The 12,828-nt window shown below is 35.4% G+C and overlaps 1 protein-coding gene across 2 annotated transcripts; it reads left to right on the top strand.

Moving 5' to 3' along the window:
• The first annotated feature begins 6,294 nt into the window (after positions 1–6,294).
• LOC132613901 (mitochondrial import inner membrane translocase subunit TIM17-2-like) lies at positions 6,295–10,665 on the top strand. 2 transcript variants are annotated; one of them, XM_060328190.1, is made up of 3 exons: positions 6,295–6,450; positions 7,332–8,188; positions 10,344–10,665. In XM_060328190.1, exon 2 carries the CDS (start codon positions 7,462–7,464, stop codon positions 8,161–8,163), a length of 702 nt encoding a protein of 233 aa, XP_060184173.1. In that variant the 5' UTR covers positions 6,295–6,450; positions 7,332–7,461; the 3' UTR covers positions 8,164–8,188; positions 10,344–10,665. The 2 variants fall into 2 exon arrangements, with proteins under 2 accessions (XP_060184173.1, XP_060184174.1); XM_060328191.1 differs by lacking the exon at positions 6,295–6,450 and adding an exon at positions 6,498–6,656.
• Positions 10,666–12,828: the final 2,163 nt, after the last annotated feature.

The raw sequence follows: 12,828 nt of genomic DNA, 5'->3' as shown, positions 1-12,828 counted from the left end.
ATGTACAACTAGCTTAAAAATTAAAAGTGAAGAGCACAACTTCCAGTTTGATATATTAGAGCCGTGTTTGAGAATACCAATGATATGATAAAAAGAGTGATATCTTTTATTAATCAGAAAAATCAAACTTCAAAGTGAGTACCGGACATTGGGTGGAAAAGAAAAGAAATTGTATGTGTGAGTTAAAGTTTTGTTCTAGCCTTTATTACTTGTTAATGATGTTAACCTCTTCATTTTTTACGTCAAGCGAGATTCATACTCCCCTTACACTTAAAGGATTAAATAAAGGAAAATGTACCGAATGAAACACAAGGTATGAGTTAAACAAAAACGAACTATAAAAGGACATGTTAATACTCTAAGTTGGCACTATGTGCTAGGTCGGGGAGGATCTAACTATACTGAGTCTTATGTGCGCAGACTTACCTTATATTTTTGCAAAAGGTTGTTTCAATGTCTTGAAGCTATAACATCATAGTCACATAGCAAACATATTACTATTACGTCAAGATTCCCTTTCTTTGATCAAAATGAACCATATGAAAAACACAACAACAAACAAATAGACAATAAAGAAAAACTAACTAATTATAGACATTGTCACCTTAATTTTATCATTGATACATTTGAAATGTTTGGAGTTGAAGTTGGAGATAGAGTTGTGTTTGGTTATATTTTTTGCAAAGGAAAGAAGAAAACATTTTGTTGGAATTATAAAAATCAAGTTATAAGTTCTTTTTTAAATTTGAAATTCAACTTCAAGTTGAATATGTAAATTTCAAGACCAACCACTAATTTTCAAATCTATTACAAAGAGGATAGTTTGCCATAGGATTGTGACAAGTGTCAGTGTAAAATAGTGCCACATGTTAACGATTCTTGGTTTATTTTGAGAATTGGTCATTAGAGTTACTTTTTGGATATCTTAGAGTATTTTGTTTCGTTGGGATATAATGTAAAGTATAATGTTGTTGCTGATCAATGAACTCTAACAAACAAACAAAAAAACAGTTATAGTTCTTTCTTTTTTTTCTCTATTATTTACATCAGCTTATTCTCCAAATGGTTTTGCTTTGTTGTGTTCCATATTTAATATCGCACTTTGTAATTATTGTATTATAGTTGGTAGAGGAGAACTTAGGATTTCTAGATCATGGGTTCACTACTAAAAAAAAGAAGGAAAAAATGTATTAAGTGAGACTTGACTCCTAAACCTCTAGCTAAACAATTCAACCTTCAACCAAGTGCATCATTTAACTTTTTTGTAGCATGTGTTCTAACAGATAGTATTATACTAATTTTTAAAAATATATACATAAATATCTAGCTTTACGGAGAGACCATGTGTTCACGTGTCCCATTTTTGACACCTAAAATCGCCCCTAATAGTCGGTATGAAATTATGGGTTGATATTTAGCAATTGGGACAAAACAAGTTCATCTTGATATGCTTTTAGTTATACCATAATTGACTCTGATTTTGTTGAAAAAGTGAATAGAGTGTTGTAACCATTAGAAGAACTTCTAAAAAGGGAAGTCAAAACTTCAGGTGTTCTAGATAAGATATACTTACTGCTCATTTTTTTTATTGACATAGTGAGTTGAATTAGAAACAAAGATAATGTGAGTTCTTTATACTTTGAATTAATTTATAAAAATAAAATAAATAAATAATACTTAAAGATATCATTCTTCATTGGATGTCGTACAAATAGAATGAGTTGAATATATTCATGTAGAAGAAATTAAAGCAAATATGTTCAAGTGCCCTATTACTACTTTAAGTGTAAGTTGCTTCTGTATTTCTCCTTTGCTCATACATGTTTAATCTGTTTATACATATTTAAAAACAGTAAAGGGAATCTTAGATTTCTCTTTATAAGTGGTAAAGTTTCTCTATGTTTTATTCTTTGATCTTTAACTTTTTCTTACTTGCACCTTGATGCAGATATATCTATCGTCGGCTCCTATTCAAATAGGAATTAAAGCAAGTAGAATCATTCAAAGAATCACTAAAATTCTATAATTCAAGTTACATATTTTCTACGTCTTCGACTTGACTTTGTCCCCTTTAGTTGCATTTAATAAATGATAACTAAACTAATATTTTTCGCACAGACCATATATGTGTGTTACTATTATTTCTCTCCGCTCTTGTTTTCGCTTTTTTTTTCTTTGAAACAATTCATGCATCGTGCAAGTACGTATACTAGTAATGTGAAAAAAAAATTTGAAAAAAAAAAGTAAATGAGTAATTTTTATGACCAAATTAGTTTTAAATTATTAAGTTGGACGTAATCATGTAGTAATTTTTTTTTACCAAAACATATTAGGGAGGAAACACCAAATTTTGGTCCCACGTGACATGATTTTTTGAGTTGATTAGTGGGCAACAAAAAATTAATTAATCCATCAAAAACCGAAAAACACCAAAAAAGATACTTAGGGCCCGTTGGGCTATGAAATTTTTTCACTTTTTTTCGAAAACTATTTTCACTTTATTTGGAAATCAACGTTTGACTATGAAAATTGTAACACCCCACATCTTGGAGCTGAGTTTAAGCTCATATCATTAGAGTTCTAGTGGAAACACTGAAGGTTTGAACGTTTTTCGAAAATGGTTGATAGGCCTATTTCGGCAGAGATAACTCCTTGATAGGTTTGGAATTTGGGAAAGTACCCTCACTTAGGTTGTAGTATGTAGAAATACATTTCTAATGATATAAGGACCAAGCCAATCAGAGATCGGAGCAAGGAGATATGATCGTCTCAATATGGCTTATGAGGCACTTGAAATCCTATAGAATCGGCTAAGTTTTCGATACGTCTGCCTTCCAGTCAACTTTCATGCAAATCCGTTGGGAATTTGGGAAACCTTCCTTGATTAAAGTTGTATCCCTTTGAAATAGCTTTGCAACGGTATATTATGGGGGTCAAACGGACATCTGTGCAAGAAGTTATGCCCATTTTACCGAATGCTGTGCAGAACCAGCACCCGTCACTTCTCGAGGCGCGTGAGCGCGCGTGAGAGAGTGCGCGATGGTCCCGCTTCGCGGACAGATCGCGCAACTCTGAGTATTTAGCTGCAGAATGTTGCGCGATGCATCTGCATCACGGAACCATCGCGAAAACAGGTCAATTTCGGGTCAAAAGTCGGGTTTACGCGTTTTCTTGTTATATTTGGGGTTGGGGTTTATTTCCCCAACACCCCATCCACAAACAAAATCTCTCTAAACTCAGAGACAACAAATCCCAAACCTCAATAACCTTCCAAGGTAAGTTTTATCATGATTCTAGGTTGAATCCAAGTCCCCAAAACCCTTCAAATCCATAGGGTTATGATTGGAATATTATTGTTGGATGTGGAAACCCTAGAACCCGAATTCAAGAGGATTGAACTTCAAAAAGGTAATGTTTTTATCCCTAATCATTTATAGTTGTGAATTGATGAATTCTTGGGCGAATAATAATTGGGTTTGATAAAGAGGATTATATGAACTATGCTAGAATTTTGGATTATTGACTTGGGATTGTTGTATTCATGTGGATGATGAAGAATGATGTTAATTACACCTAATTGAGATTGTAGAATCAGCTAGAAGTAATAGAGTGGGGATTTGGTGAAGAAAACACCATTAATGAGGGTTGTGGAGCTTCATGCCCACCAAGTGTTTGATAAAATGCTTAGATGAACAAAACATGGATATTGTTGCTAATATAGAATCCCTATGACATGTATTGCTATAGATTGAAGTTGAAGGAATTGAAGGAAATTGTGATACGCTCAAAAGCGGGAAGTTAAGGTATGTAGAACTTCCATCCACATGTGGGAATCTCTACGTTCTTCCCCATGATCCGTTTCGTAAAATCTATGAAGTTCAAATCCTAGGGCATTAAACCCAACATATTGGTAGCCCGTAATTACGTATGTATGTACATGAATTTTTATCTATGTTCGTTATTGTATTCCTAACCTTCCATTACGGATATTAGGAATCCTAGCTTAATCCATGAATCATGAATTCTTTCTCATGTGTTCTCATTATGTTCATATGAAACTGTATGATTTTATTTTACAAGTTACAAGCATGTTTTCAAGTCAATTACAAATATATGATTATGAACTATTGTATTACTCATAAATCAAGAACATGTTTACAAGCTATTTCATGAAACTATGTTTACAAGTTATTTCGTGAAATCATGATTTCAAGACAAGTACAAGTTAATTCACGAAAGTCATGGGCTTCTTAGCCAACTATATTATGTTCATGTTTTGGGAGTTGCACGAATTACCGAGAAGGCTCAGATAGCCTGAAACTATGTAGCCACCATAGGACAAGGATCGCTCCGCCCAGTTAGGACGATACCTTAATTTTTCACTGAATGGATCCATCAGGTACGTTATCACCTTATACCCTGGCAAGGTATAGGGGCTCAACTGGTCCGGCGAGGTACCAGACTCCACGTATCCACGTGGTTTTATCATGTGTCGGTTTATGAAATGCTCTCCCTACTTATTATGTTTTACTCATGTTATATATATATATATATATATATATATATATATATATATATATATATATATATATATATATGTACTCATGCTCATGTTCATGTCCAAGTTTTCAGTTTCAATTTTTATCATGTTATTCCATGTCCCGTGTTGTTTCTTTCGGTTGCTTTACATACCAGTACATTCAATGTGCTGGCGTCCCCTTTTATTTCTCGGGGGCCTGTATTTCACGATGCAGGTACGGATTTACATGACGACACTTCTGATCACTAGGATTTGCTCGTACCAGCTTATTGGTGAGCCCCATCTCATTCGGGGTTTAAACATTGTATTTCTCTATCTAGTTTTGCATCTAAAGATATGCTGGGGGCCTTATCCCAGTAAGTATGTTTTCCAGTCAGACTCATGATAGAGGTTTCATAGACTAGACAAGTCGGTTATGTCATGTCAGACATTTGGAGTCGTATAGCCATTTTGGCTCACTCATGTTAAACAAGTATTTATTTAAGTATTATGACTTACTACGTTTTTAAAGGCTCATCATGCATTCAGTTATATTCCGCTTATATTATGTCTCATGATAGTTCAGCAAGCCATGTGGTTCGCTCGGTCACATGCAGTCAGGCACCGAGTGTCGTGTTATGTCCAGGCCATGGTTCGGGGCGTGACAAAAATTATATTTGAGATTTGAAAACCACCAAAACACTTGTTGTCACATTTAACACATTCAAACAACCAAATATTCTTTGAAAAAACTATAGCCGAACACAACTCCATCTTCAACTCCAAAATACCAAATAAAGTGAAAATTATTTGATTTTTTATGACCAAACACCTATCTAAAGAATACTCGCTCTGTCGCATATTACTTAGGCACGTTACTAAAAATATATGTCCCAAATTACTTTTTCATTTACAAAATCAAAATAAAATTAATTAAGTCTTTCCCATCTTACCCTTAGTATTAAATGTTCTTGAAAATAGGGGTTTGCAAAAACCGATTTCTCAATAAACTGAACCAATAAAAACGCTATTGGTTTATGATATGAGTTATTGGTTAACGGTTTTGTAGAATTTTTTATCGGGTTATCGGTTCGGTTTCCAATTTTAAGGATTTAGTTAATGGTTAAACTAATAATCCAATAAGTTTATTAAAATTACCTTTTTTATCTCTAATTATATATTAATGGCTTTAAATTTTAAATACAAACATATTTCTATATTACTTACGGCAAGCACCTTATTCTCTCAAAAGTCTCAATTCTCATATGAAGCAAGGGCTTACCACAGACACACTAATCCTATCAAACTCTCATTCTCATATGAAATTAGGCCTTGCGATGCCTCTCTGAGTCTATATCTCTCTCTCAGTTCCAAAATGAAGAATTGGGATTGGCCTTGGTCATGAACTATGGACTTTTCTTGCTTTGTTTTTAAAGATAATGCATTTATAGTTTTTGTCTTATAATTTGTATAGATTTTATGCAAGAAGGAAGTGTATATATAGCGAGCATTTCCTTATTGGTTACAACGAAAATTGAATCGTTAAGGACCAAAACCGATAACGAATATGTTGTCGGTTTAGTTTTAATTTAGCATATTTACAAACTGAAAATCAATAAATCGAGCCGTTAATTCACAAAACCGAATCGACCAATAAGCCCCCTACTTAAAAATAATCAATATTAATTAAAATATATTTATTTTAAAATAATAAAGATGAAGTAGTAAAATACGTGATTTCTAAGGGCATGTAAAAGAAAATGTGGCAAGTAATATGAGTGTGAGGGATTAATAAATAACTAACCCGTATGGTTATCGGGTATTACCCATGAAATATATCGGGTAAAGCTTCTTTAGTTATTTTAGGTTTTCCAATTCTTCTACACCTTTCTTGCGTCTCTCACACCTGGTCGGTGCCAGGTTCTTACCAGGTATAATACCTTCGCTCTTTTTTTCAACTCATCATCGCCTTCTATGAAGCTTTAATCACACTAGTTAACTCCCACATGTTTTATTGAAAAAAAAAAAACAAACGAATTTTAATCTTCAAGATCTCAACTTTTTTCAGTTTTTTATGTGAGTTTCGCAAAGTATACCCGGTTTTAGACCCGGATAATGATGAATATTGCAGTTGCCGGTAAGTTAAAGACCCGACCCAAAATTGTTTAACAATTATGCAGAGTATTTGTGTAGTCGACCCAATTAATTTGGGATTGAGGGGTAATTGATTGATTAATCAAACATCTCAGCTTTTGTAGCGCAAGTTGTTCGTTTTTGCTAATTTGGGTTGGTTTCTTTTTTTTTTTTTTTTTTTGGTTGTTGTTGTTGATATGTCTGGTCCAGGTATTATCCTAAAAGTGACATTTGTTTCAACTTTCAAGAAACCTATATGTTTTATAAAAGCTTATAGCCCGGAGTCTTTAATCTGCTGAAATGTTTTCTATTGTTAATATATATGGTCTATTGTTAGGAGTGATGTAAGGTTGGTTAAGTTGTCAGCCGGGTTTTACCCGTCATGTCGGTATTTGTTTGCAGGAAACCTATAGATTTATAATGCTTTGCTTATAAAGAAATGGGCAAGTTAGTGAGTAGCTGAGAAGAAGTTGTTAACCTTTTCATACATAAACTGAGTTTACATTGTTACTTGAGCTGAGTTCTGATTCTGAGAGCTATTGGAAAAAATTGTTCTTGTTATAAGTGTCGAATTCAAAGTTTGTGTTTATGTTAGTAGTGTTTTTGTTTTCAAGGTTCATTGTGATCTTCACTTTAGAATCCCTTGATGGCGCAGCTTGATGAGAATGTTTTGATGCAGGTGAATTCTTTGTGTTCTAATGTTGTTATAACAAACCATTCACTTCCGTGGAAATTAAAAGCAAGTCTGCTTGGTTGGTGTCATCGCCTTTAATCTATTTCCTTTTAGTCAGTGCTCGTCCCCGATAACAATGGGAACACCAGAAACCTCTCGTGAACCTTGCCCTGACCGTATACTTGATGATGTTGGCGGAGCATTTGGTATGGGTGCTGTTGGAGGTGCAGCTTTCCACTTCATAAAAGGCACATATAACTCACCAAAAGGTGAGCGCTTGATTGGTGGTACACAGGCAGTGCGCATGAATGCTCCTCGTATTGGTGGTAGTTTTGCTGTGTGGGGTGGACTATTCTCCACATTTGATTGTACAATGGTTTATCTAAGGCAGAAAGAAGATCCTTGGAACTCGATTATTGCTGGTGCAGCAACTGGTGGATTTCTACAAATGCGACAGGGATTAGGTGCTGCTTCTAGGTCAGCAATGTTTGGTGGAGTTCTACTTGCATTGATAGAGGGTGCTGGGATTATGTTAAACAAAGTCATGAGTGCTCCCCAGAATTTCCCGCCCATGGAAGAGCCACTACCAAATGTCCCTGGAGTGCCCGGGTATCCACCCGGGCAGCTTCCCGGTCAACCAATGGGGCAGCTTCCCGGTCAAGCTCCAGTAAGTATGGATGGCATGATGGCAGAATCTTCAGCACAATCCTCTTCTTCCTGGTTTGGAGGACTTTTTAGCGGTGGAAAGAAGGAGGAGCCAGCGACAAGCAGTGGTAGCAAGACACAGGTTTTAGAGAGCTTTGATGCTCCTAGCCCACCTACCTTTGAATATAAATGAGTTTGAGAGATGATTTAATTTTCAGGTTAGTTAATGTTATTATCTTTATTATTTGGATTCTTTATGTATTGTAAACAAGTATTGACTTGCAGTGTGGCCATGGTTCTGTTATGTTTCATGGAAATGTATTGACTTACGGTGTGGCCATGGTATTGTTATGTTTCATGGAAATGGTGGTTTTCTGAATAAATGTCTTCCTTCAAAAACAATTATGTGCCGTCTATAGAAACCTGCGCAGGAAAAGAGAATAAATTCTTGCTTCGCATTGACATTTACAATAATAATGAGAAGTCTGGTATTTAAGTGGAGAAGGGTAGAGGAGCGGGCCCATTATCCTTGAAAAAGCTTGAGGGAAAAAAAAATATTTGGGTTCTTTATGTATTGTGAACAAGTATTGACTTACAGTGTGGCCATGTTTTTTTTTTTTTTTGGAGAAACTGGTACTGTTGTATTCCTCAGCATTAAGGGTATGCTGGCAACCTCCAACAAGAAGAAAAAAAAAAAGAGCAAGAGGGAGCTACTTACAGAGATCCTAGGAATTCTACAAGTGTGGCCATGGTTTTGTTATGTTTCATAGAAATGGCAGTTTTCAGAATAAATGTCTTCCTTCAAAAACAATTATGTGCGGTCTACAGAACCCTGCGCAGGAGAAGAGAATAAAATCTTGCTTTCCATTGACATTTACAATAATAATGAGAATTTTTTTTTTGAGATGGTAACAGTACAATAATAATGAGAATTAGATACTTGTTATTGACTTCTACTGTAAAGCTGCTGCGTCCTGTACTTGTTATTGACTGCTATTGTAAAGCTGCTACGTCCTGTTGTTAATTAGATGTGCTATGATCTCAGTGTATTTGAATCTTGTAGGTTTTTAAAATTATTGAATTTATTCAACTTGTATTACATCTCTGAAATAAAAGCGTTTGTACCCGCGGAAACTATATTAGTCTCTCAGAGATGCCCCACCATTGTTGGCTAAACTATAACTTTTTAGGACATCACAATATTATGTTAGGTGTAATATAGGGAATTCTTTTATGCAACATGAGTTTGTTCCTTCTTTAAAATGGAGAAGAACATAGATAGCTAATTGCACATTTCGTAATGTAGCCCCTCTTGTAATTACTTGCCAGCACACTCTTGTTGCTCACACTTGCAATTTATCTTTGTGGTTTCTACTTTTTGGGATAAAATGCTGGACCGTCTTAGGCTCTTATCTAATGAGACTTCTATATGCTAGCTGTTGTGCGGATGCGAACCTTAAGTTCTCTCTTTCTTCTTCTTCGGCTTCTTCTTCTTCTTCTTCTTCTTCTTCTTCTTCTTCTTCTTTGTCTCATTCTTCCAGCACTGGAACCATGAATTTCTTTCTTTACCTCTTTATTGGCGTAAAACCTATTCACAACTCACAATTACCTACTCCAAGAGTGCATGTCTCCTATTCTCTAACAAGGTACTTTAGGTGCTCTGCTTCCCTCAGAGGACAAGATAAGATTCTAGTACTTCAGTTTCCATCTTGCTTTCGGTGGAAGCAAAGGTCTCTATTCTGGGCGCGTCCTCTCTGTTTTTTTTTTTCCTTTCTTGTTTTTAATGTGTGTGGTTTCTGGTTTCTGAGCTTCGGTGGTGTGCTCCGGTCGTAACTTTTCCGGTCCGTCTCTAAAGTTCCAAACTGATTAAGGAAAAAAGAAAGGGAAACATCAGAAGGAATAACTTATCCCTGAAAAACTTAACTTAAGACCTGCCCGGAACCATACGTTCTTTTTGAGTTCTTAAATACATAGGTGAAATTAGCACACAAGTTTGTGGCTTAGTGGTCAATGAAGTGATTTGAGAATCATGAGTTCTTAAGTTCAAATCCCAGTAGATGTATGAACGTTAGGTGATTTTTTCCCCATCAGTCCAAGCCTCGGTGGTCAGAGTTACCCAGTACCCGCGTTGGTGAGAGATAGCAGGTACCCCGTGGAATTAGTCAAGGTGCACACGAATTGGCTGGACCCCGCGGTTATAAAAGAAAAAGCATAGGTGAAGTTGACGACCTGATAGATCCTGGATAGGTGCAGGGTATTAGTATTTAGTCTTCTTTGTTGCTTGACATATTTTTTCGTTCTTGTAGCTTTATCCTAGATTTCGATGATATGAGCATTTTATAATCGAAACATTTGCTTGAATCTGTTTTGTAGGGGGGAGCATTTTGGTGGTCAGTACACTTGTCAAGCTTCTTGATCCATGCCAATTTTGGGGCTAGTAAATGGCTTATTATGGATCTTAATGACATAGTGGGTTGGTTGAGGCAGTTGAGTCTACAGTACTTGACTTGAAAGTAATATTACATCATAGGTTTGTTAGTTATTAACTTTTGATTATTGTATGAGTTGATAACTCCTGTTCAATTCTAAATGATCAAACAAATGGGAAAATAATATGGTACTTTGTGGTTGTATATGGAAACACCTGCCTGGGCAACATATAATTATCTTTTTGGAGAGACATTTTTCTGGGTGACATTTTCCTCAGACTACAATAAATATTACAGCTGTGGTACTTCTTGTAGTGTATGCTTTTTAGGAAAGGAAACTGTGTTAGATAGCTAAGACTGTGTTAGATAGTTAGATGTTTTCTTAGAAGGCAAATGCCTCTGAGCGGCCACCAGAGCTTTGGTTCAACGGTAAGGAAACGTGTGATATGTGGGTGCTCGTTTTGAATGTTCGTATTTAAGTTGAGAGGAGGTAGAGAAGCGGACCCATACGGACCCAAACTTTCCGGAGTTTTTGACCCCCCTGTAGGCACAGGGAGATTGGAGTTGAAGAAAGAAACCTTCGGGTTAAAATTTACACAAATAGCTACTTTTCAACTCGTGTAATTGAAAAATAACCGTTGTAATTTCAATTTGTGAAACTCTAGAATATTATCATGGAATTCCACAGGTAGAAGTTGAACTACAGGACAATGATTATTTTCATTTTTCAACTATGTAACCGAAAAATGGCTAGCATGCACTATTAGCACCAGCTAAACTGCATTTCCACAAATTTGTTAAATTCTGTAAAACATAGATTAGTGAATTTTGTATTCTTGACGTTGCAAATGTCTATTCAACAGGAGGAAAAAAAAAAGGACTAGTGTTTGCTGCAATTTCTTGTACATCTCTTGAAAGTGATGTATTGCTGGTTTAAGTCAAGATTCCTCCATATTAATACTAGAACAAATCCATAAACCATGTCAAATAGAATTTACTTCAGACATAATTCTTCAAACGAATTGTATTTTCTACTTCACAGACCTAAATACTCAGGGCTCGTTTGGAGGGATAAGTGATAAATAATTTTGGGATTAAATTAGATGAGTCTATCTCATGTTGGGGATAAACTCGTGGTATAACTAATCCCGGGATTAATCATCTCAGAATTGTCGTGTTATTTTATTCCCGTGGGAGGATGAGATAACTAATTCCAAGATAAATAATCTTGGGATAACTTGTTTCTCAACCAAATAGACCCCTCATAGTTGTATTCAAGTGTAGTATAGAGAAATTACCTCTTAAAGTCAAAATCTTAACTCGAAGGGTTATACTACAACTACGATGAAAATACCATAGCCTATTGCGTTAATATTTGATTAATGTTGCTTTTTTATCAATGAATTAGAGAACTTCGGTTGTTAGAAATAAAACAGCTGACGTGCCTTTGTATGATCCAAAATTCCGCAACTTGGCAATTCATTAGACACTTGTTCTAATATTGTCCTATCGTTAGGATAAAATCTCATTTTCCCCTTAATCCCTCACCGAGTTTTATTTTGACGGTAATTTTAAAGCGCAATCAAATTAATTTAAATTTGAACTTTTTTCTCGAAGAGTTTGCACTCTCTGTTAATCTTTGAATTAAACAAGGCAATACAAATTCATATGTGAGTAGGTGCAACTATATCACTACAATAACTTTTATTTTAATTAAAAATATTCTGTCTATATGCGTCGTTTATGTAACGACAAAGGTATATATATGCACCACTTTTTAACGAAAAATATATCTATTTTAAATCGCAAAGTAGAGGGGGCATCGGCGGAGCCACCTTCGGCGAAGGATGGTCAGGTGCGCACCCTTCGTCGAAAAATTACGCGGTGTACATAGGTTAAATGTTAGAGCCCGTTTGGATTGGCTTATAAGTTGTTTTCAACTTTTTTTAGTGTGTGGCTGGCCAGCTTAAAGCCATTTTGTACTTAAAATAAGCCCAAAAAATTAATTGGGCCCATTTGGCTTAGCTTATCTAAAGCAGCTTATAAGCTGAAAACCACTTATAAGCCAAAAAAAATAAGTTGGGCTATCCCAATTTTTTTTTTTGGGCTTATAAACTGTTTTTTTAAGCCCATCCAAACAGGCTCTTAGTTATTATGAGTATTTATTTAATTTTACACACCCTTAACACAAGTGAGAAGAAAATTTGCACACTCTTCACCAAATTCCTGGCTCCGCCACTAAGAGGGGGTATACTTACACCTTTTCCCTCAAATATATCAACTTTAGGGTAAATTTTCACCCTCCAACTTTGCTTTAAAAATCAAACTCCCCCCTCAACTTTGAACAATAGACATTCTTCCCCCTTTTTCCTAATTGAATCTTTTCAATCCTATTTTACCCTTATATTATCAACTTTTGTCTTCTTTTT

Source organism: Lycium barbarum, chromosome 10 (genome assembly GCF_019175385.1).
Source record: "Lycium barbarum isolate Lr01 chromosome 10, ASM1917538v2, whole genome shotgun sequence".
Taxonomy (NCBI): Eukaryota; Viridiplantae; Streptophyta; class Magnoliopsida; order Solanales; family Solanaceae; genus Lycium; species Lycium barbarum.
Note: the sequence above shows the minus strand (reverse complement) of the source record. Positions and strands in the feature narration are given on the sequence as shown.